We start from the raw sequence: 23,680 nt of genomic DNA on the forward strand, positions 1-23,680 counted from the left end.
GCAGGTGTACTGCAGTTTAAAAATAATACGATTTTGTATGTTAAACTCTAATTCGTGACTGCGATCCGTCACTCCAGAGAACACGTCTCCACCGTTTTAGGTTCCAGTGGCGCTTTACACTGCCTCTGAAGTGTGGCTGCAGATGCTCGGCCATGTAAACCCTCCATGAAACTCTTGTTCTGGAGCTGATCTGAAGACACGTGAAGGTTGGAGGTCTTCGTGGCTGAGTTGCTGTGGGTCCCGACCTCTTCCGCCTCTGTTGTAGCACCACCAACGCTTGATCGTGGGACTATTCAGCTGCTAGGAAATTTCACGGCAGCACACAAGTAGCATCTTATTGGGACACCTGGGGTCCGTTTCACGAAGCAGGTTTAAGAAGCCATGGGCTTAACACCGAGCTCTGAATTGAGTTACACTGAGACAGAAAACGCGGAGTTTTCGGTTTCACGACGCCGGATTTTGATCAGTTTGATGAACTCGGAGTAGTTTCACCTGGAGTCAAGCGCGTGCACCACGACTCTAAAAAGACCGCATCAATGGAGCCCCGATTCAACGAGTCACCATGACAACTGAGACGCGGAGGGCGGAGTTTTTGACGCCAGTGGAGCAGGACGTATTGATCCGATCATATGGCGAATATGAACATATAAAAAAAAAAAAAATGCAACAGTGCAGCGGCTGCTAAAGAGAGGGAGGCGGCGTGGAAGGAGATTGCTGCTCAAGTGAATGCGTAAGTTCAAACGTCTTTGTCATCGCAACATTATTGCAAGGGAATACTGCTTGATGGTAGCTTATTAATTTATTTCTTTTGGGTGCAATTCCGCGGGGGAGAAGCGCCAATTTAATTGTTAATCAATACATTTCTTAACGTAATTTCGATCATGTGTGACATTGTACAGTAAATATCAAGTGGCCATTTGACTGTGCAGGTGTTTTATTCCCAACATAATGCTGTTTTCAAACACATAAATGTCTTCTCACCCATATCATGTGCTGTCAAATAATTAAGGCTAAACTAAGACAGCCTTTACTCAGCCAACAGAAAGAAGGCAGATGCCTGTAAAACGGGTGGTGGCCCAGCACCTCCACCTTTAACAGAGGCGGAGGAGCCCTAAGCCAGAATGTTGGGAGGCCAGTGGCTGAGGGAATCCCTGGAGGAGCTCCTCTTCAGAGCTCACCCCTCAAGATACCACTTCCTTCATAATATATAATATGCCGAGGCCTATATATCTCTTTAAGCCTCCTTTTGTTCATCTTTATTTCCCCATCATGTCTTTTTTTTTGTCACCCAACAGATTGTGATGGTGCTCTCTGCCTGCTGGACCCCCTCATGCCACAACAGACATTGTAAGTAGGCAACACTCCAAAGATCTTGCAAAATGGTAGTTTAAATATACTGAAACATATTCATCTAGGATGAAGAGTACAGGAAACCCTGTCTGCTGCCTTTACAGAGGAGGATCCACAAAGGCCTGTAGAGGTATGATAGTTCTCATCCCGTTTACATTTCTGAAACATTGTGGTGGAATAAAGAGTGATATTTTGTCTACACTGAAGTATTGACACATTATCATCCTTTTTAACAGGGCATGGCTGGGCAGCAGCAGGAGGGTCCCTCAACATCCACTGCAGGGACTGACAGTGAGACAGATGTTCAGTAAACACCAGAGGTTCATTCTGTGGAATTCATGTCCAACTGTAATAATTGAATGTCCTCCTTATGTCTTCCCAGTTATCTGTAAAACAGATCTATAGACTCCACCTGCTCCAGAAGATGGAAAAAACTGGAGCACAAGTTAAGGGTGGGTGTACAGTCCCAGGTGAATTATGCTAACTACTAACTACATTAACTAAACTAGCGCTTGTATTTGTAGGAAATAAAAAAGACCAAATGAATTGTGCATCATGTCTTTATTTGGTGGTGGTGGTGGTGATCAGACCCCGAAGTGATGATGGCATATGGTGTCTCTGACAGCTCTGCCATTTACGAGGAAACGCAGCACAACACACAATATCTGCTATGACGTCAGGGCGAGGCTCAGCTGGTGATGTTGCTAATGTACAGAGTGATTAAACTGTGGATGTACATAATGGTCTCGGCAGTAAAACGGTACCGCTCAAAAAGGAAGGTGTCTGCAAATGCCAGTACATCTATGGTCTGATGATGCGAATATTATCTGCGAATATTAAATTGTCGGCGAAGTAATGCTGCGCCTTCATCAATCGGATCATTATCAAAAGCACATTCCATATTGAGGGAATAAAGTTGACGTCTAATTTGCCTCGGGAATAAGGCACTGCAGAACTGTTTCGCCAAAACTCCCCCGCTGAATGAGGAAATGAAATCCCGTGTCCGTCTGAAAGGGGGCGGAGCCAGAGCAAAACTCCGTGTTCACTGACAAAAACCTGCTCCCGACCAGGTTAGTTTTAGAGCGTCTGTTGCCCCGGTAACTGACCGGGAGTTGACGTTACACCGCTTCGTGAAACAGGCTTGAGTTACCCCGCTTCCTCCGGTTTGAGTTACCTCCCTTTGTGAAACGGAAAATCCCGCACTTCCCTCAACTCGGTGTTCAATAACCTGGGGTAATCCTTAAACCTGCTTCGTGAAACGGACCCCAGAACTCAATGATTTGGATAGCTGATCACTTATCCATTCACATATTCATTCACTCATTTGCACACACATTCACATACCAACATGGATGGCTGCCACGGTCAGGGTTAGCAATCTTTCCGAGGAAAAGATCTCGGCTGACACGAGGCCCCTGGAACTACAAGCTCGATCAAACAGTAAAGTTTTACGCCAGGTCCTAAAAGTACAGCATGTGTTAGCGACCGTTATTAAAATTCAGAGCTGGTTCCACAAGAATAACCTGACAGCAGAGCATTTAAGTTTTAGAAACTCTCTCTGGACCTCCGATAAGCAGCGCTCTAAAAATGAATTGTCCTCGTGGGATAATATGAAGCCCGATAGCTTTATATGTTATAAGAGTCTTTTTTATATGTTCTATTTAGAGTTTAAATCTGGCCAAATCAAAGAAACCAATATGAAAAGATGTGATCCCTTCTGCTAGATGCTGTCTCTCTGCAGCATTTTGAACTATTTTATGACTTTTGAAGAATTATCTGAACACCCTGAGAGTACAGAATTAGAACAGCTAGTCTAGAGTTAACAAACCCATGGCTCATGTGTTGTCAGTGTGCTAAAAAATTCATAATCTTCCAAATAATTCAAGAACCATCTTTTAGGTTCTTAATTATCATACCAGCCCAAAACTGCAATGTCGAGAATGAGAACAACAATACGGACATTTCATGGACTTTCCTTTGGTATTAGAGAGGGAGTGGGGAGTGTGTGTGTGTGTGTGTGTGTGTGTGTGTGTGTGTGTGGGGGGGGGGGGGGGGGGGTATTTTAGAGTCATGACCTGTGTTTCCACGGCCCTGAGAGGCAGATGGTTGCTGTTGATGGTATCATTGTTTCACCTGCTTAAAAGAGATCAAACAGGGATTTTCACACAGTGCTCCTTAATCCTCAGCGCTGAGCTCCAGGTTAAGAGAGGAAAGTCAGCCTGCTCGTCTCCCAGCGGGGGTCGGTTTGCCAAAGTTTGAGGTGCGAAACTGATTTTTTTTTTTTTTTTTTTTTTTTTTAGATCTAACTTTTTTTTTTAAACAAGTGCTGTGTTGATGGTAAAATGTTCAGTTGGTATCATGAGTAATTATCAACCTTTGCTGCCACTGTGAGACAATGCATGGTAAAAAAGTACCAACAGTCATTTTTGAGGGTCTTGTTGTTGGAGGAGGCGCCTCTGAGACGCCACGTGAAAGTCAAAGATCACTGACGACTGCATCTCCACTAACAACTGGACCAGGTAGCGTTTGTTTAACTTAAGTCAGGTGCGTGGTCCCCCCCCCCTCCAAAAAAAAAATCTCTCACTACTTCTACATTTGGATCAAGCCCCCTCTTGTGGACAGAGTCAATAGAGAATCTGGTGTAAATCAAACCTTTCCTTGTGGTTTTAAAACCCCTTTTGTCTTTAGCCTTTCATTTACCTCTGAGAGACAGGCTGCGGGGGTGTCAAATGGATTTTAGTCCAGGGTAAACATAAAACCGATCTTAAGTGGGCTGAACTGGTAGAATAATTGCATAACAATCCATAGATACAATTTTTTTGCACAATTCCAAATGTCTCCATTTGCTTTAATAGAAAAAAGAGTTTACGCTTATGACAACATATTTGCACAAAACTTGAACAAGCTCAATGTTTTAAGGACAAATATGTGCAGCATCATAGCATCACGCTATTTTCAAAGATGCATTCTGATTTATTTTTTTTAAACATGGTGATATGTCCCAAATAAGATTCTCTTTTTACCACATTTTGAAAGCCAGCAACATGCTTGAATAATATCCACCCTGAAAATACACTAGCAATGTGACATCCTGACTGCCTTTGTTATGTTTGTTACACAAAACCAGAGTAAATCAGCCTGATCCTATTCCTGTAAATCTGATATTTGAATAACTGCATGTATGCTATTTCATCTTTATTCAAAAAAGAACCCAGACCATGAACGTTTGTGAGTGTGGCTGTATGTGTTGTTCCTGATCTTTGTGACTCCTTGTGGTGATAAGATGGCAATACAAAAAAATGGCACAAAACCCACAAAAGGAGCCTGATTTAGGCTGTTATGAAGGTTATGAGCATCAAAACTTCACATTATTTGTGCACAAACAACTGTTTATGAATGAACAGCAGTGGAACACGACTCAGAAGGTAAACGCTTCACAGCAAGTTCAGATCAACACAAGAAATCACAATGTAACAAAAAGAAGTGAAATGTAAACCTTTTTTTTTTTTTAATCAGCACTTCATCCATCATATGTTCTATTTGTGACACTGGTCTTGTATTGAAACTTACTTGAAGGTTAAACACTGGATGTGAGACCCCGTGAACGTCACAGAGCTGCACAGTGCTGATAAACACAGCTGTCATTTGCAAAGCTACAGTTTGTGACACAACAGGACATTTGACCTTTAACCAGTTTGCAGACGATCCGTCGGCAGCAGAACATGGATGACGAACCTCCTGAGGACTTGAGGGCCAGCTTTGCTGGTGATTGGCCCCGCTCTGTTGCATGCGTCCACTCAGGTCCCCTCCTTTTGTCCTGGTGACGTGCTCCTCCAATAATGGGTCGGGTTTATTATTAGATCTGTCAAGTATTTCTGGAGTGGCCCACTTTGTGCTCTCCTCCAGGAGTCATTCTTGGTTTCTCACTGCCACCTGGTGGACCCTGCTGTTGTTTTCCTCCCCCCCCCTTTTTTTTTTTTCATTGTGTCATCATGTTGTAGGGTACATCTTCACCAGCAGCAGTCCGTCTGCACAGAAAAGTAGGAGGCAAGAAAGTGTTTTGTTTGGAGAGGTATGTGATCAACATTTAATGGTAAACATCCAGCACGAACTTGGAATTCCAAATCTTGACATAATAAAACATATGAATGGTTGGAGGTGTAGTAGTAGTAGTAGTAGTAGTAGTAATAATAATAATAATAATAATAATAATAATAATAATAATAATAATAATAATAATAATAACAATAATAATAATAATAATAATAATATGGTGTTTCTATTTGTAAAATCCCTTTGTTTTTTTCCACAAGAACAAAACCAATGCCCCCCCCTTCCCCTCCCTCCCCTCCTCCATCCTGGTCCCTCCTCACGTGATGTTTTCCTCATACCATCAAACTTCAAGTCCACGTTCGTGACCGGGATTCAAAATCAGAGCTATATAGATCCGAAGACAATCAACACTTCCAAAAAAAAAAAAAAAAAGTGTGAGTTGTTGGGGCCGGGAGCGGCGCCATTCAGAGCCCCCCCACCCCACCCCCAGGAGCCGCAGACTGGCTGCAGACTTGTCTGCGCCCCTCCTGACATGCGCCACCGGTGCAGGTAGCGCCGGAGCACTTGGCGCGACTCATTCACGCGCGACGACAAAACATCACACACGGGCTTTGCTGTAGATGTCAGCGAAATCAGACGTTTAACAAAAAAAAGCAAGGTGACCTTGCGTGGGATCTATTAGCGGAGCTCTTGTGAGCCTCGGGTCTCTTGTCTTCGTCTGGAGTGAATCAAAGAGCGCAGCACAGTCTCTCCTCCAGGATTTAATCTCATAGATTCACTTTGCTTTATTTCTTACTTTCTTTCTTTTTCTTTTTTTCCTTTTTTCTTATTTTGGGACTGCACCTGTTCACTTGGATACACAACAACCAAGGTAAGTGCATCCACTCGTCTGCGATGTTTAAACTCTTATTGTCATCCGGGGGTGCTCTAACAGGTGTTTTATAACGTGTTAAGGTGCTTCCAGGGAAACGTAGAGGTGGCACGACTCAACTACCGTCTGCATGTGAAAGGGACGTGCTGTGTGAGGTTGAACATGTTTGACTTCCCTGCAGGAGAAAATCAAATGTCTATAATGGGATGGATTTTATGTAAATAAAAAAAAATGAGACATGCACGTCGTCGAACCTGCAGCATTCACCTTGAATTGTTTTTTTAATCATTCAAGTTTATAGAACCAAAGCACAAAATGTAATCAATTTAATTAATTTCGTGATTTTTTTTCCTTCTCCTGCTTGTGGCCTCGTATTTCCACTAACAGCAGGGTGTTGATGTGCTGTTTATTATAAGGATCTGTGTGGACCGTCATCAATCATGACAAGATGCTGCTCTTGTCAAAATGTTGAAATGGCCTGAAGACAATATGAGTGACATGGCGCTGGGAAATAATTAAGTGTTTTTTGTTGTTGGTTTTTTTTTTTTAATCATGTGAGTAAAATTTGAATTTCAAAATGCGGGACAAATCGTGTCCTTGTCTACAGGTCTGAGTCTCCAAGTTGTGCCTCTTCTCTTTTTTTTTTTTTTTTGGTACTGTTAAAGAGAAAGGGGATTTAAAATGGATTTCTGTGTTTCACCGCCTCTCAGCATCACTTCTCATTCTGGACTGCTCAGACAGATTTTAAGGGGAGATCTTGGAGGAAGAAAAAAAAAAAAAGAAAGTGTCCAGGCTTTTTGAGGTGAAGACTTTGGCACAGGGTCTCGGGAGTGATGGCGGCGTCTGCACCCTCATCCTCTGGCGGAGAACCGGATCCCAACTCGACAAATTTACGGCCACCGGGCTCAAGTAGGTCCATCACAGATAAAATGCTATTTCACGTGTGCTATTTACTTTGTGGCCGATGCCATTAATCATTTTCATCGAGGGAGGGAGAGAGAGATGAGAGAGAGAGAAGGAGAGAGAGAGAGAGAGCGAGAGAGAGAGAGAGGGAGGGATGGAGAGAGAGAGAGAGAGGGGAGAGAGAGAGAGAGAGAAAGAGAGAGAGAGAGGGGGGAAAAATCCGCTGCCATTCATTTGAAGGGGCTTCCTTCGCCACAAATCACCGCAGCAGTTCATTCAGCACACGGACCTCCCAGCGGCATCTCTGCGCGACGGACCAACCGCCACTGCTGCCGCTGGTGATTTCCTCTGGAACGTTACACTGGAGACAATTAGCCCGCAAAAAACCAGCCTGAGGCTGCACTTCACCGAGCACCTCAGCAGAAAGCCACACACCAATAATAATATTATTATTATTATCAGGTAAAGGTGAAGTGCATTCATATTTCTGAAATAATACATATTTTTGACACATCTCTATTATTATTATTATTATTATTATTATTATTATTATTATTATTATTATTATTATTATTATCATTATTTATTTTATTTTATTATTATTATTATTATTATTATTATTATTATTATTATTATTATTGCTTTTGGTGTAATGTGCTCTATTCAAAATAAATTGCCTGCACAGGGAAAAATGCCCCTGAAGTGGCAGTTAATTCAGCCACATTAAATTGCCCCTAATGGCACACTTAAGCATTGTGGCTCTCGAGCAGGGGCACTGTGGAGAGCATCGAGCAGCCACAGTCTTTTCATTGTGAGCTAGTAACAAAAAAAGCAACCAAAAAAAAGCCTGATTATTCTGTCTCCCTGGGCAGAAGTCGGTGAGACGTCACTGATAAATTGAATGTTTGACAATCAAATGTTGTGAATTTGCTGTACAGTACAAATATACATATATATTTTAATTACATTTAGGGGTTGAATCGGGACGGCTTTAAATAGCTATTGGTCCTATTTGGCCCATGCATTTTCGGCTTTGTCTCTGCATTTTTCTTTTTTTATATATATACATATATTTGCAGGGGAAAGGGTCTGCGTCCAATCCAAAAAGACTGATCAGGCCAGTGATTTAACTAATGGTCCAAAGCATGGGTTAAATTAGGATGTGGGAATAGGACCGACCTCCTCCTCCTCCTCCTCCTCCTCCTCCTCCTCCTCCTCCTCCTCCTCCTAAATTGCTGCTTTGGAGAATTTCTCCTTCGCCTCCACCCAAGGTGCCCCATCCCCTCTCTGGCTGGAAACCCTTGATAACGCAGTATTTTATTTTATCTGCAGCTGGCCAGCCGGCTCATGTCTCACTGATGCTCGCATTTTAAACGGCCTCTTTTCACTCAATTAGATCTTTAGGTCGGCTTGGATTCAACCAGGTAATTAATTTTAAATCCCTGTCGAGGTCATGAAGGGGAAAACACACTGTGGGAAAGGGATGATCCAGATCCGGCTCTCGATCTGGATTCAGGGGCCCGACGGTGCGACTCAACGTTCCAATCACTCCGTGATGAAAAACAGTTTCTGTTTCCGCATGTCACGTCACTCCACCCCTCCATTCAACCATGTCGAAAACTGGTGTGGCGTTATACACTGAATGTGACTGACAGGCCGTTTCTTATGAATTCCCTGTAAACCCGTCAGGTTATGACGCATGGTGTGGCGTTGCTCATGGCTGTACCAGGAAATTGGGGATGAAGATTTGCGGTAAGTTAGTGTTTTTTGGGGTTTGTTTTAATCATATATTTTTCTCAATTCGATTGAAATCCTGCAGACTGTGGTTTATCGTACTTTACTAACAAGCCTTCTGGTTAGAGTGTTTACAAGCGTGACTTCAGGCTTCACGGCCTGCATCGTTACACCCGGAATTTGAAAATAACATGGATATATGGAAGAATCAAATTTTTTATATCATTTCGCATGACAGCTAAAATAATCGTTGCAAACAATATTGTGACTAGTTGGGGGGGTTTTTTTGTGGTTTTTTTTATCACTATGTCTGAGAATTTAAGAAAATGGATGCGCCAGCATACATATTGGTTAAAGGAGCTGACCAAATAAAAGAAGCGATTAAGCCCAAAAGGTTTCTCGTTTTTCCTTTCTTTGAAAGTCAATTTCAGCCCCATGGAAACAAACCAAGGACGGTCTGACATCTGCCATAATGCTGCAAGTCATGCGCCAGTGCGCAATACAATTTTCTGGCATTTTAAATCGACACGTTCGGCTGGTTTTATTTATGCCATTTAATTAATCTGACACGTCAAGCTGCAAAATCAGCACGGAAACAAATAGGAACAATAACTTTCCTATTTCAGGAGTTGTTTTGTAAAATGTCCAGCTGAGATTTCTGTCCAAAACTCAAGTTTTCGCAGATAAATCCCCACTCGTCATGGCCGCGGCCTGTGTTGCGCGCAACGTGCCTCCGGGCTGCGTCGTCATCTGCGTCTTGTGTTTCTTCCCTGCTCACTGAAGTGCGCAATGTCGGATGGGCTTTAATAACATTTCACGATCACTACATGCCAGCGATTTGTTTGTTGCCTCGCTTGAGTTTGGCGCTGATGTCACCCGGCCCATCAGCCTCCCACCGCGCCCTCTGCCCATAAATAGGACAGGATGGCACGTCCTTCTCATTAACAGGGAGTAACAGTGGAGGTCCCGGGAGGGCAGGAATTGAGGATATAAATGGCAGATATGGGAGAAGGTACTCTCTTAGTGTAGGCCTCGACGGTGAAGAAGCAGCAGCCAGTCACCATGTATGGGGAGTGCAATCACCCTCCGGACTCTTCGTCTTCCTCCTGCCATCGTTTAGGCTTCTTGCAGAAGAACAACAGCATGGACGAGAGGAGCCGGATGGTGAAGAACCTGCTTTCTTGCGACAACAGCGGCGGAGAGGCGCGTTTCAGGAGAACAGAGACCGACTTCTCCAATATGTTTGCGAGAGGTAAATATATTCAGCTTTAAAAAAAATGTACCTGAAACATTTTTTTTATTATTATTATTATTGTAATCTAAACATTTGGGGAAATATTTCAAGATTGTATCACCCAGACATAAACAAAAACAATGCAAAACACATAGACTACAAAATAAATGCATTGCAATCAACATATTGAAGCAAATTCTGTTGCATGTGTTGGTTTGTGAAAATGAAAACTTTACATTTAAGAAGATGAGTGATATAAGTAAAGGTAACATTTGAAATCCTGGAAAATTCTCAAGGGAAACTGTGCCTTCAAGTTAAAACGCGGTGCGATTGTGTCTCAGATCTGCTGCCTGCCAAAAATGGAGAGGAACAAACCATGCAGTTCTTGCTGGAGGTCGTGGAAATCCTCACCAATTACATCCGGAAGACGTTTGACAGATCCACCAAAGTCCTGGACTTCCACCACCCGCACCAGCTGCTGGAGGGCATGGAGGGCTTCAACCTGGAGCTCTCTGACCAGCCGGAGTCACTGGAGCAGATCCTGGTGGACTGCAGGGACACCCTGAAATATGGAGTGAGAACAGGTAGGCGGCCTGAAGCTTTCGGCGCGGTCAGCTCCGATCAATAAACCCTCTTTGGCTCAATCTCTCAGTCTCTTGTGATAAACAGTTTTTTGTTTTTTTTCCTGAGGAGTGTGTTGCCTTCTTGTCTCTTTATCAATGGCAGGTCACCCCAGGTTCTTTAACCAGCTGTCCACTGGATTAGACATCGTGGGTCTGGCAGGCGAGTGGCTCACATCCACAGCCAACACCAACATGTGAGTACAGGAACGAGTGGAGGCAGCAGGAAACCGGAATGAGCTCAAAGGACATTAGGTTCATTCCTTTGTACTTACTATTTTCCAACAGCCCACGAGGAGGGGAGTTTTTTTTTATTTATTTTTTTGGAAGAATACTCGAAGTGACACACCGTAATTACTGTCTTTTGTCTGAGGAATACCCGGCATGCTCTAATAGAGTGTCAATCAAGTAGGAAAAATAAAGAGCACAAAAGACAACATTGGTACGGCTCGACCGGCGGTGCTTTGAGCGTGCCGGCCTGCATTTAGACCGTGGTCACATAATTCAGCCCTGCAGGCAAACTAAATTACATATTGATTGGCATTCATGGTTTACATGGTGTCTTTGTTCCATGTAGTGCTGGTTCCTGTGATATAACAATGGCAGGAGGCAAGTCAGACCATCGTACACAATGTGAGCGGCCCCGCTATTGCAACGCATCCTTTCTCCTTACGTTTCATCTCTCTGCCTCCTTTTCAACCCAAAGAGGTCTGATTCTAATGTGTGGGTGGCCACATGTCGGCCTGTGTGCCTTATGTGCTGCATTATACTGCAGGCTATATATTGAGATGTGTGCACGGGCATTTTATTGCACTTGAGTATCTCGTAAACAGATAGCTCAATAAAAGATGGCGGAAAGGAAGACACGTGGCCACGGGGCTAAAATGTGCAGCTGTTTTTGGGAGTCACAATAAAATCGCATGTTTGACTTCAGTCAGAGACAAAGGTACATTTTCATCATGTTTGTATTTTGCCAATACAACAAAATAGTCAAATGAAGGAGGAAACACAGGGAAAAAAAGACTGTTTTTCTTCATACGACTAGCAGTATTCACATTAACATTCACTTTATTAGGCAATAATGAGACGCATTGGTGAGATATTGGACAGATTTTCCAGGTGAAAATATTTCCAATTTTCATATAAAACAGTAGAAAAACAGTTTTTTTTGTCAAACTGATGGCAGCAATGGGTCATAAATTATGAGCAAAAGTGTTTTTTCATCTGCTTGTAACTAATGAGTACAAAATATGGGTGGCATGTTTGAGGGATGCCTTTACTTCCGCACTCGGTATTGTAGTCATCTTTTAGGGCAACACTTGCAGAAGGTCTTGTTATAAATGGCCTAAAAACTTTCGATAAAGCAGCAATCAATCATTTTTAACCACTGGTGCAGCTCATTCTTCACAGTGCGCTCATATACAGACAATTTTTTTTTAAAGAGTGCAGCCAACTTGGACTTTGAGATGAAGTGTAATTATACAAGCCCCTCTTAAACTTCTCAGACTCACTTTTATGCCCGTAGTTGTCAAGCATGTTTTACAGAGACTCATTTCTCCCACTCAGGCTCCGTCACGAACCCATCGCTCATCTTTTAAAAGTTCCTCGTGCGACGTCACCGCACGACGACGCGAACCAGAGGGGGCGGAGGTTGCTTACACACTAATTTACCTTTATTAATTACTCCCATCAACCCTAATTACCCCTGGCAGATATTGAGTGACACTAATAGACTGACAATCACTTCCAGGTCTTACATAATCAGAAAGCGTTAGCCTCGTCTGCATGAATGAATGCGGTGAAATTAATGTGCGAACATCTGTGAAGTGGCATCTGACTTGTTTATTTCTTCTTCTCTCTATATTACTGTGCCCGGAAGACGCCGTGAGGCACAATGTGACATACTGTATTGTTCCACTGATTAGTTTACTTTCTTTGCATGAACAGATAGATAGTTCTATAATTAGAAGAATATTAGTGTGAGGAAGATGGATGAGTCTGCATGTAATGAAACTCCAAATTGACTGAGCTCTTTGAGGCAGACGTTTTTTTTTTTTAATGTACTGCAAGTGTATAGAATAACAGATATAGTGTTTTAAAAAAAAAGAAAAATAATCAAGTCACTTGGAACAGCGTTATTGTGGAAGTTAATCAGGCAGCTACTGATTTGTGACTTAATGAAGATCCTGTAAAAAGGTCCGTTTTGTATTTCACGTGTTATTGTTTGATAAACAAACATGACTTAAACCTTTTTCAAATCAAAACATTATTCTGTTGCTGTATTGGTGAGTCCCATACGGATGTTTTAAGTGTCACATGCTGAACAGCAGATTGTACTAATGCACAATGTTGAACATTTGTCCCCCTGCCAAGCTGTAGAACTCAATTTTCTCATGATGCCAACATAAACTGTCCCTAATCGTATCCCCCTTTTGTCCACATAAATACAGCCAAGCATGGAGATAAAGTGAACAACGGGAATTTGTTCAATTACAAACTAAAGAGAGAGGAGTGAAGGTCACACTCATTGTGATTCAATGACTTTTTGTTGTTTTTTTGTTTCCAGGTTCACTTACGAGATTGCCCCCGTTTTCGTGCTCATGGAGCAACTGACGCTGAAAAAGATGAGAGAGATTGTTGGCTGGCCGGACTGTGAGGGCGACGGGATATTTTCTCCAGGTAAAAACAGTGACCGGTCGTGTTGAGTCATGTCAAACCCCTTCGCTTTAATCGCAGATATTTGTGCGTTTCATAGATTGCTGGTTTGCAAATCAATGGCATTCAAACAAAACACATAGAAATTGCATCTGATGTTAAATAGAGAGTTACCAACATGAGATGTCTCGTCTTAAATCGCTGTCTGACTTCGCAGGTGGAGCCATTTCCAACATGTACAGCGTGATGATTGCCAGATACAAGTTCTTCCCTGAAGTGAAGACCAAAGGCATGGCGGCCGCCCCAAGGCTGATTCTCTTCACCTCAGAGCACGTCAGTCCAACTTTGTCGCTATTTTCCCACCGTTGTGTTACCGAACAGGTAACATTTGCAAAATGTATGAATTCCACCTGTGCCTTCAAACTGGACCTGTGCACCCGCAGAGCCACTACTCCATCAAGAAGGCGAGTGCAGCTCTGGGCTTCGGAACAGAGAATCTGATCCTTTTGAAAACAGATGAGAGGTTCGCTTTCACTTCAACCAACATGCACACTTTCTCTCCTAAATGTCAGAATGACATATTATTCTTTCTTGTACAGGGGAAGAGTCATTCCTGCTGATCTGGAAGCCAAAGTAATAGACGCCAAGCAAAAGGTAAATGTCGGCATCAATGGCGTCGGATCAGCGGCCTGTTTATTTAATTTACTTGCACAAAAAAGTAATAGTCGTATTTACTTGTAGCAGAGGAAGAGTTCTGTGTGCTGGAGCGGCGAGGCTATTTCAGTGAGGTTAATGCGTCTGTCTGCTCATATGTGACGCTGCCCTCGACTACAGCATGTCTCCTGGAAATAAGTCTTCAAAGGCAAAGTGATGCTGAGGGCAGAAGAAATGGAGGAAGCAATTTTGCTCCCAACAATAGATGCAGACAGACCCAGTGCATTATTTGAGAAAAAAGCGTATTATCCAGTCTCTTTAATGTCAGAAATTGCAGGGAGAGAAAGAACATAACACGTTGAATTCAAGCCAGGGCTTTCTCTTTCCTCCCTTTTTTTTTTCCCCCTCCCCGACTCCCAGGGCTTTGTGCCCATGTTTGTGAACGCCACCGCCGGCACAACCGTGTACGGAGCCTTCGATCCTATCAATGAAATCGCAGACATCTGTGAAAAGTACAACATTTGGCTTCATGTGGACGTAAGTGATGCGTCATTGGGACCCCAAAAAAATTTTAAAAATCAGCCCCTGGATATCGTCACTATTATCAGTGCATTTGGTGTGGTAACTCTGCAGGGGGCCTGGGGAGGCGGTCTGCTGATGTCCAGGAAGCACAGGCACAAACTGAACGGAGTCGAGAGGTAAGTCGAAGCTTCTCACCACGGAAACACACAACAACTCCACGAGCAGCGCACACGATGGCTCAGTGTGTCCAGATTGAAACGTGTCCATACAAAAATCAATTGAATCCAGTAGGTTTTGTAGGCTTTTATGAGAAAGTGATCTGAAGCCTGATTAGAGTCAAATCAAATGTGACCCAGGGAAATATTCCCGGAGAACCTCATTAATGTTTTACGGTTGTTTAACTCCCCCAGGGCTCAAAAAAACTCGGGTTTGTTTTCTTTTGCTTGCGACTCAGCAATTTTTTTTATACCAGAAAAGCGACGCTCTGGTCTTCACCAGCAGTTATATTCAATGTAATCCTGTTTTATCTCTGTGAGCCAGTTGTCACATAGTTTTCTTTAAAGCAATTTAAATGACAATAAAAAGTAGAAAATCCAAACAAATCCCGTGGCTCAGTTGTTGAAAGTGGGTTTGTCTTTCAGTCCAACCTTGACAATGTGTCAAAGTGCATTTGGTCAAGTTGGAGTGGGGAGAAAGCTCCTTTCACCTGTGAGAATGAAGTGAGGCGAAAATTGCATCAATACTGCTGAAGTTGTAAAAAAGTAAATTTACTGTATTTACAATGAGAAGTGACACTGAAGGGTGAAAACAGTTTTTTTTTTTAATAGGTGAAAAAAAAAACCCGCCACCATCAGTGAAAGCCTGAGAGCTGAAGGCTATCTGCCCGGATGGGTATGAGCAAATGTACAAACTGAAAAGACGAAGGGAGGGAAAAATACTGCAAACGATCAGGAAGAGAGGCTGAAGGCTCCGGGGAACTGCATCGCATTCTTTATAGAAAAGATTGTGACGTTGCATAAAATAAAAACAACGGCCAGATCAGATGGTCTATCTATATTGAACATGTCGACGTGCTATTTTTGAATTGTAGCCACACACAAAAAAGTATATGCGGCGTATAGCTTCAATAAAAACCGAAGGGATATTTTCAGATGTACACACCAACACTCGGCTGTTTCTATATCTGTGCAGGGCCAACTCAGTCACCTGGAACCCTCATAAGATGATGGGAGTGCCGCTGCAGTGCTCTGCCATTCTGGTCAGAGAGAGGGTGAGTGTGTGTGTGTGTTTCACTTGTGTTTCACTTTTTGTTTTTTGAGGGGATGGGGTGGTGGAGGGACCTCTCATCACATTTTCTTCCGTTTACAGGGATTACTGCAAGGCTGCAACTCCATGTGTGCAGGGTACCTGTTCCAGCCAGACAAACAGTACGACGTGACGTATGACACAGGAGACAAGGCCATCCAGTGCGGACGACATGTTGATATCTTCAAGTTCTGGCTCATGTGGAAAGCAAAGGTGCCTTTATCTTTAGTCAGAGCCCCGCATGCTATATTTCTTTTGAGAGAGAAAAGAAGAAGACTTTAAAACCAGAATTTAATTTTCTAAAGGACACATAGTTAGAACTAAATGCAATTTGAGTGTTCTAAAGACAAAATAAGATTAGAAATGAAAATAGTGAACCCGTTCTAGCCTCCATCTATTGGCTGTCTTTGCACTTCAGAGTAGATCATTGACATCCTTTTATTTGGGTTTTTAACCTTCTCAGGTGCTCCTGGGAGCTCAGACTGGACAAAGACTATCTTTTTATCACTCCAAATTTATGGAACAGACATTCTGTCTCACTCTCCTGGGTTTTTTTGTTGTTGTTTTTTTCAAAATCATTCTTCAAAAGACATTTTTACTCCTTGGCTTCTATTCCAACATGAGACTTTGCATCTTGATGTTCTAAATATTTTTTATTTTCTTTTGTTGTTTGTGTCGATCATTTATGTACAAATATTTCTTGTTTCTGAGCTGTGATTGTTTCTTTTAACGTGCACACCGTACTCCTAAACATGACAATAGGTACATGAGTTGAGTGTGATAGCAGAAGAGTGGCCAGATAAGATCCCAGCTGACTGTTTTTTTTCTTTCTTTTTCCTCTCCTCCCTCTCAGGGAACCGTGGGATTTGAGCAGCATATTGACAAGTGCCTGGATCTCTCAGCATACCTCTACAATAAGATCAAAAACAGAGAGGGATATGAGATGGTGTTCCACGGAGAGGTGAGAGGATCTGTTCTGTTTTCAAATAAACACCTTGGTATTCGGTCCAGTGAGGACCAGAGGTAATCAGCTGCAGCCGCAACGGAAAATAAACAGTCCGTACTGTTATCTCAGATTTTCTGCTCTGCAAAACACAGATGTTGCCGTGATAAATAACCACGGTAACCCAGTATTGAACGCGTTGCCTTAGTTTCAGGATCGATTGGGTCATTTGCCTTTTCCTGCCACGCTGGCAAGAAACGTGAAAATTACAGAAGGCGGTTTTTTTTTTATCAGTTCTCATTACAACTGTTCCTCCCATTTTCTCTTATCAGCCGCAGCACACCAACGTCTGCTTCTGGTACATTCCGCCGGGCCTGCGCAGCCTGCCCGACGGAGACGAGAGACGGGAGAGGCTGCACAAGGTACGACTCATCACTCTGCTTTTAGAGGTTTATTTCTCGTCCCCCTTCCAACCAGAGATTCACTCTGTGGAATCAAAAAAAAGAAAAAAAAGAAAAGCCAACTGTGTGTAGATATCTTGGCAACCGTGTGTTTTTAGTTGGGAGTGGCAGGAAAATCTGGACTTGAATGCCTTCAACAGGTGGCCCCCAAGATAAAGGCGATGATGATGGAGTCGGGGACTACGATGGTGGGCTACCAGCCGCAAGGCGAAAAGGTCAACTTCTTCCGCATGGTCATCTCCAACCACGCCGCCACAAGGTCAGACATCGACTTCCTGATCGACGAGATCGAGCGACTGGGGCAGGACTTGTAGGAGCCAGACGTGCGCCGTAAAAAACCCTCCGTTTCCAAACGCGTGTCCGTTCTGAACCTGCAAGTGCTTTACGTCCCCCTCTCCCCTCGTCTCATAAAGACGGCCACATAGTTTGCTTACAGATCTTTTCTGGGTATGCACAAGAAATATTATTAACAACATACCTCGTGTGTCAGCATCTCCTCTGTCTTCAGCAGCGGAGACTTAAAGTTCAAACATTTTGCACACGGATCTGAATGAGAAGGCGCAGAAGTGTGAGAATGAAGCGGTATTCATTTGAAAGTAAGGAATTTAACACAAAGCCACTTTTGTGTGAATATGCAACGGCGAGACTGAGATAGTTCTGCTCATAGCAGCTGTGAGAAGACATACGAGTTGGCCGACATCTTAAAACGCAACGAGAGCCAAGTCGTTTTTTCACGTGAAACAACGTGGCGTTTTGGAAAACCTCACAGCACTGACATATATTGTAATCGTAAGTCTCACGTGTACATAGTAATTATCAAGGCAGACGCACCATGACATTGTAGCTGTTATTTCCCTTTGATATACACACGTAGGTGTGAATAAATAACACAGTCATTGTAACAAGTACTGTACTTGATTGCTGTGTTTTTAGAGATTTTTGTGTAGATTGTGTATAGTATTGTTACATTGCCTTCGTGCCAAATGTGTCCTAGTTTTACAGTGACCAAACTCCTCGATGTAAATTGATCATACAGTATAGTGTGTGATAGACGAATCGCTTTGTTTATATCAACAGACATTGTACATGTGAATAGGTTATCTTGCTCTTTTTGTTCCATTTGTAATGTATCCTCCGTCCCATTTGGGAACGACTGCTGTACGATACTGCAACGTTTTGAATAACGTCGATGTCTTTTAGTGGTATTTGTGAACCAAAGAAGGGTCGAGTTAGACATTTAAACATGTACCTGGCCCTTGCGCTCCGATATAGATGGATTCCAATATTTATATTAAGGGAAACTTAATTTAACTGCCTTGGACTTTAGTGCAATCAATGTTGTCTGACTGTGCAATGTTAATGTGATTCACCAGCTACATGTTGTCGAGACGCTGCAGTGCGGCCGATAAAAAGCACAATGCTAAAAACCATGACGGACGGCGGGTGCAGCTTTTATTCCGGAGACATATGATTGTCTGCGTTATAGCGTGCTGAAGTGGGATCAAACTAGGATATGCAGTTTTGTTTTGTCTCAGCGCTCTCAGTATCGGCGCACCTTTCGCGTTGTGAAGAACAATGTGAGAAACTGGGATGATTTATTTGTCAAAGCCTGAACAATGAGATGCAGAGTGTTTGCTTCTGTTACTGAGATCTATTAAACAAATTTTTACGTTGCTGAATTAGCGGGACGAGACGTCCCTTGTCATATTCAGTGTCGGCACTTTAACGAATGATTTGCAGATTATTACTGATGTATCCACAAACGTGAATAAAGACGAGCTGTAGAACAACTGTCGGTGAATTCTTTCTGGTTTGTGACATTTAATCTCCATTATCAGTGTATTTCAACAGAGAAAAGAAAAGATGTTTGTGTTTTGGCGATTTTGTTTTTTTCAGTATACCAACATTTATTGACAATAATACTTACTTCTTTTAAATGTTGCTACATTTATAAATCATAAATGTGGAAAAAAAAGGTGGAATATTTTTGAATGGCAGAGTGATTCATCGCTCTCATCATCGTCATCCCAATATCCTGCTGTGATCTTACATAACCCTGTTTTCCATTTTAACACTTTGTGTCATTCTTCTTTTTTTTTTTTTTTGAGCTTTTGCACCTTTCCAGCCATTGGTCAGATGAATCACCCTGCAGGGACTTTTTATTAGCTGATCATCTTATAGCTGGGATTTCATGACCACCCACTGCCAATCTCTTCACTTCACTCATTACTCACACTTTCATAATAAAAATGCATTAGGCTGGGTTTTTTTTTTTTTTTTTGTGAAATCCTGCAGAGCCCATCTGAAAGCTCTGCCTGGCTGTGTTTTATTTCGACACATCCATAGATAGACTGACTGTTTGAGTGGCTCTGCTCCCTTCCTCCACCGGGCAGACGGCGGATTCCTTGTTTCATGCTCCAGTGCAGCAATCATTACCGGCCCGATGTCAATGGCTGCTTTGTAAAGTTACAGGGGACGGAGGATTAAAGGACCACAATAATGGGCTGAAAGAAGTAATAACCTTTGACTTCCTGCATTATTCGCTTTTCTTGGTCTTCAAGCGCCGCCAAAGGTTAAATGTGCCAAAGTCTAACAATGTGGCTAATTTTGAGGCAGGTGCTGGGGGATAGTATAATGATTAAATGCAAATTACAAAAGGTCTTCAGCTCCAGCGGACCGTTCACAGGCCAGTGGCGACGCACATGAATGAATGTTACATGATCACGGGATCAATCAGCTCAAAGCAAATATCAATGTATTTCAGTTCAATGCTAAATACATCAAACTGATTACAAGACATAAAGAAAGGAACGAATAGGTTTTCAGCATGCTAGGATTTGAATTGATATTTGAAATATCATCTTTGTGGGGGGGGGGGGGGGGGGGGGGGGGTTCAGATTTTGATCTGAGAGACGCTACAGCAGTGAAATGTATGGTTTTGTTTTTGCGTGCAGCCTGCGGACGGCGTCTGAGTCGACTCCAAACACCAGACTGTGAAACATTAATGTCTGTCTCTGCACTACAGTCTCTTCACCCTCCATTTCACACCTGGCACACACACACACACACACACACACACGCACACACACACACACACACACACACTCACACACACTGAACTGAACACCCTGGATGATGTGCTTCAGCGTCTCACTCTCTGTCGACTGAATTTTCCATAACTGACATGTTTTTGTTTTCTTTTGTTTTTGTCTGTTTGTTTGAATATTCCGAGTTTGACAGTAGAACTTTCCCCTGCTCCTCACCCTTCTATTTCTCCTCAGCTGTGCTTCTCCTCTCTCTTATACATCCATGAATCTTGTCAGTGGTTTCCCGATGTGCCAAATATATCTCCCCGCCCTTGGGAATCACTGCCACATTAGCTTCCTGATAGATACTGACGTTCCCATTGTGTGAGGCAAGTCTAATGAAATGATGATGATGATATTGACTGCGGGCGGTCCGCCAGCCCTTCCCCCCCTTCATCTCCACACACCATTCACACACACGCGCCCACACACACACACACATGCAGCTATGCCCAACATTTAGCCGACAAACAATTACTTTTTTATTTTTTAAGCCAGTCACCTCAATTTGCCATCACTATACCAGCGATAGTAACATTTATTTCTGTTTACCCCTAAAAGACAATCATAATCTGTTCTTGTCCTTTAAAGGTTGTTTATGTGTCGCCACAATCTGTGCATTTGTTCCTGCTTCAAGCAAAGCAGGAAATGTGTTCAACAAAGCAGTGATAACAGAATCCATTATAACACCTTAAGGCCTCTGGCTTAATTATAATGGGTTACACTTATCTAAACGGCCTCCTCTTATTGACTGCACGTCCACGACTTGATTAATCTTGGCAGAAAGTAAATTTTAAGCAGGAGATTAATAGTCCACAGACTGTAACTTGAGTGTCTCCGTAGCTGGTGAGCGTAAACCTAATGTGGAGCTTGTTAAAGTTGAAAGGCTGCTAGTAAATGTCTCTGTTGGACATTTTCTAATGGAATAAGCATGAGCCCCGGAGCAATTACACTACACTTTACCAAGTCTCCATGTGGCGATTGCCATCATGCATGCTAAATGCACACAACAACCTCCCGGCACATGACAATAATCTGGTGCTGTAACGCTTTTAAGTAGGTCTTGATGTGAGATGCGGTGTGGCTGAGGCACTTTCCTCTATTGAGGAGCCGTCGGGACACAGAACATGATCTCCATGTTGCCAAAATAAAATAAATGACAGCAATAACAATGTGATAAGTACCTATATGGGGGGGCTCGGTTTTGCTCCTCCGTCACCTTAATACAGGCTTTTCTAATTCACTTAGGATTCTATCTGTTACACAGCGGAGCCGAGCGCATTCTGTCAGCAGAGAGCAGGTATTTATTAGTCCACCCTTTCCTGCTGCAAAACCTGACCTCTCACAAATGCACGACATTAAGCAAGTAAGCCTGACAGTAATGGCTAATGACGTCTGCGGCTGAGGCTCTGCTTGCTGTGTGGAAATCCTGTGTCTGGTAACGTCTTTCTCGCCCTCGCAGGCTGAAGGTCCGCGCTGAGAAATGCCCGGACGAAAGGACATTGCACTTCTTTGCAGCTTCAGTTGTAAATTCCTTGGGCGGCTAAGGAAGTATAAATCTGTGAGCGCTTTCCAGAGCCACGATCGCTCGGTTTGAAGGCGTCAGCAAGCTGCTGCTGAAATACAGAGTTTATTTATCTGCTTCTTGAAAGAGCAAGAGTCACCATGTTCAGTATATTTCTCACTGGTGGTAAATAACAGATATAGAGTATTGGGGGGGGGGAACAATGAAGGATTTACATCATAAATAGTATGTTGTTGATATCATGGTTCACAATAAATAAAAAAAAGACATAGATTAGTTTGTATGTCTCGTTGAAGCCGATGCAGTATGACAGATCCAACGGGAGAAACTACGTTTGGAAACATTTAAATGTGAGCTTAAAATGCTCTTTCGGTCGGCAATTAATTAACAAGAAGAATATATATTTGTGTTTTTTTATGAATGTATTCTGAGTGATAAATTGAATGTTTTGATTATTTTTGTTGTTGTTTGTATATTCCTCAATATATCTTTTGATTCCATTTTATGTCACATTATTCACTGTTTAAAAAAAAAAAATCATAAAGCAGGCCTAATATTTAAATAAGAAATTTGTAGATTAATATTCGGGACAGGCCATTCTGTGTCAAGTTTCTAGATGTGAATGTGTGCACTTGTCTGTCTCTGTGTCTTCGCCCTGTGATGGACTGGCGAGGTGTCCATCACGGACCCTACCTTCATCCAAACTCAGCTCAGGTGGACTCCAGCAACTTGTGACCTGGAACTGGATGATGAAGCAGCTTAAAAGATGGATGAAGAAAAACAAAAAAAGAAGAAATAAATATTTTTTACTTTGCAGCCAAACTCCATGGGAAATAATGGGCTATAAAAACCTGATAGAGACAAATAAATGTATAAATAACCATTCAATTTATAGGGAATTCACTTGTGAGTAATGATTTTAAAAGCAAACAGATTACATAGTGTTAATTGTGCTTGAGTTAATATAAAACAAGTTCCCAAATATACGTAGTACTAATTTATGGTAGCACAACTATTTGCAATTTGTTGGATTTATCTGTTAATGCCAATGAGTTCTTATTGCAACTCCCAATTTGTTTGGAATATGGATTTATTTGAACTTCAGCTGGTAACGACAATGACTCGTGACACCCTCTTGTGGTATAAACTGGTATTGCAAGGGCTACAGTAGTTACCTTGATTGATATGAGCTAGAACAGATACAGCTGATATTGGGTAAAAGGCAGGACACTCTGGACAGGTTGACAACTCGTGATGTAAGAGATGCACAAACCTCCACACACATTGACGATCATTTTAGAATCAGCAACTCACCAAATAAGCATGTTGTCAATTGCTGTAGGAAGCAGCAGAAGAAAAACTCAGGCAGCAACATGCAAACTCCACGGTATTGTTTAGGTTCTCAGAGTAAACGTGCAGTAAATCAACAACATGAGGGGAGTTAAATGAAGCAGTTTCACTTGTTTGGCTAAATATGACTGATATAATTATACTATGAGACTAAATGGTTATGTGATATGTGAATGAAGACTGATCATAAACAAACACAGTCTGAATTTCTTTCTTCTTCTTCTTTTTTTTTTTTTTTAAACAAAAGCTTTTTCTCCTTTGTCCAAGCAGCAAGGGAGATGGAGTCATGTACTGAATATCCCTCAACTGAATTATAAACTTAACATCTCGTAGCAGAAAGACAAGGGCACGGAAAGTCTTCATTTTACAAAGGGTTTTGTCATCCCATGAATTTTGAAGTGTACGTAGTGTTTG

The 23,680-nt window shown here is 42.4% G+C and overlaps 1 protein-coding gene across 1 annotated transcript; it reads left to right on the forward strand.

Annotated features, from left to right (window-relative positions):
• The first annotated feature begins 8,814 nt into the window (after positions 1 to 8,814).
• Positions 8,815 to 19,086, forward strand: LOC308131856 (glutamate decarboxylase 1). The gene is made up of 15 exons (XM_080498726.1): positions 8,815 to 8,929; positions 10,032 to 10,163; positions 10,487 to 10,729; positions 10,872 to 10,962; positions 13,332 to 13,444; positions 13,638 to 13,753; positions 13,864 to 13,943; positions 14,020 to 14,074; positions 14,495 to 14,611; positions 14,708 to 14,772; positions 15,788 to 15,866; positions 15,965 to 16,114; positions 16,755 to 16,862; positions 17,177 to 17,266; positions 17,446 to 19,086. Exons 1-15 carry the CDS (start codon positions 8,917 to 8,919, stop codon positions 17,617 to 17,619), a joined length of 1,626 nt encoding a protein of 541 aa, XP_080354852.1. The 5' UTR covers positions 8,815 to 8,916; the 3' UTR covers positions 17,620 to 19,086.
• Positions 19,087 to 23,680: the final 4,594 nt, after the last annotated feature.

The sequence above is a fragment of the Blennius ocellaris genome, assembly GCF_963422515.1.
Source record: "Blennius ocellaris genome assembly, chromosome: 6".
Classification (NCBI taxonomy): Eukaryota; Metazoa; Chordata; class Actinopteri; order Blenniiformes; family Blenniidae; genus Blennius; species Blennius ocellaris.

Excerpts from the sequence above, each read along its gene's own strand:
- LOC308131856 (XM_080498726.1), top strand. Across the intron at positions 14,773-15,787 it reads AAACTGAACGGAGTCGAGAG|GGCCAACTCAGTCACCTGGA; the intron begins GTAAGTCGAAGC and ends ATATCTGTGCAG. Across the intron at positions 16,863-17,176 it reads AGATGGTGTTCCACGGAGAG|CCGCAGCACACCAACGTCTG; the intron begins GTGAGAGGATCT and ends TTCTCTTATCAG.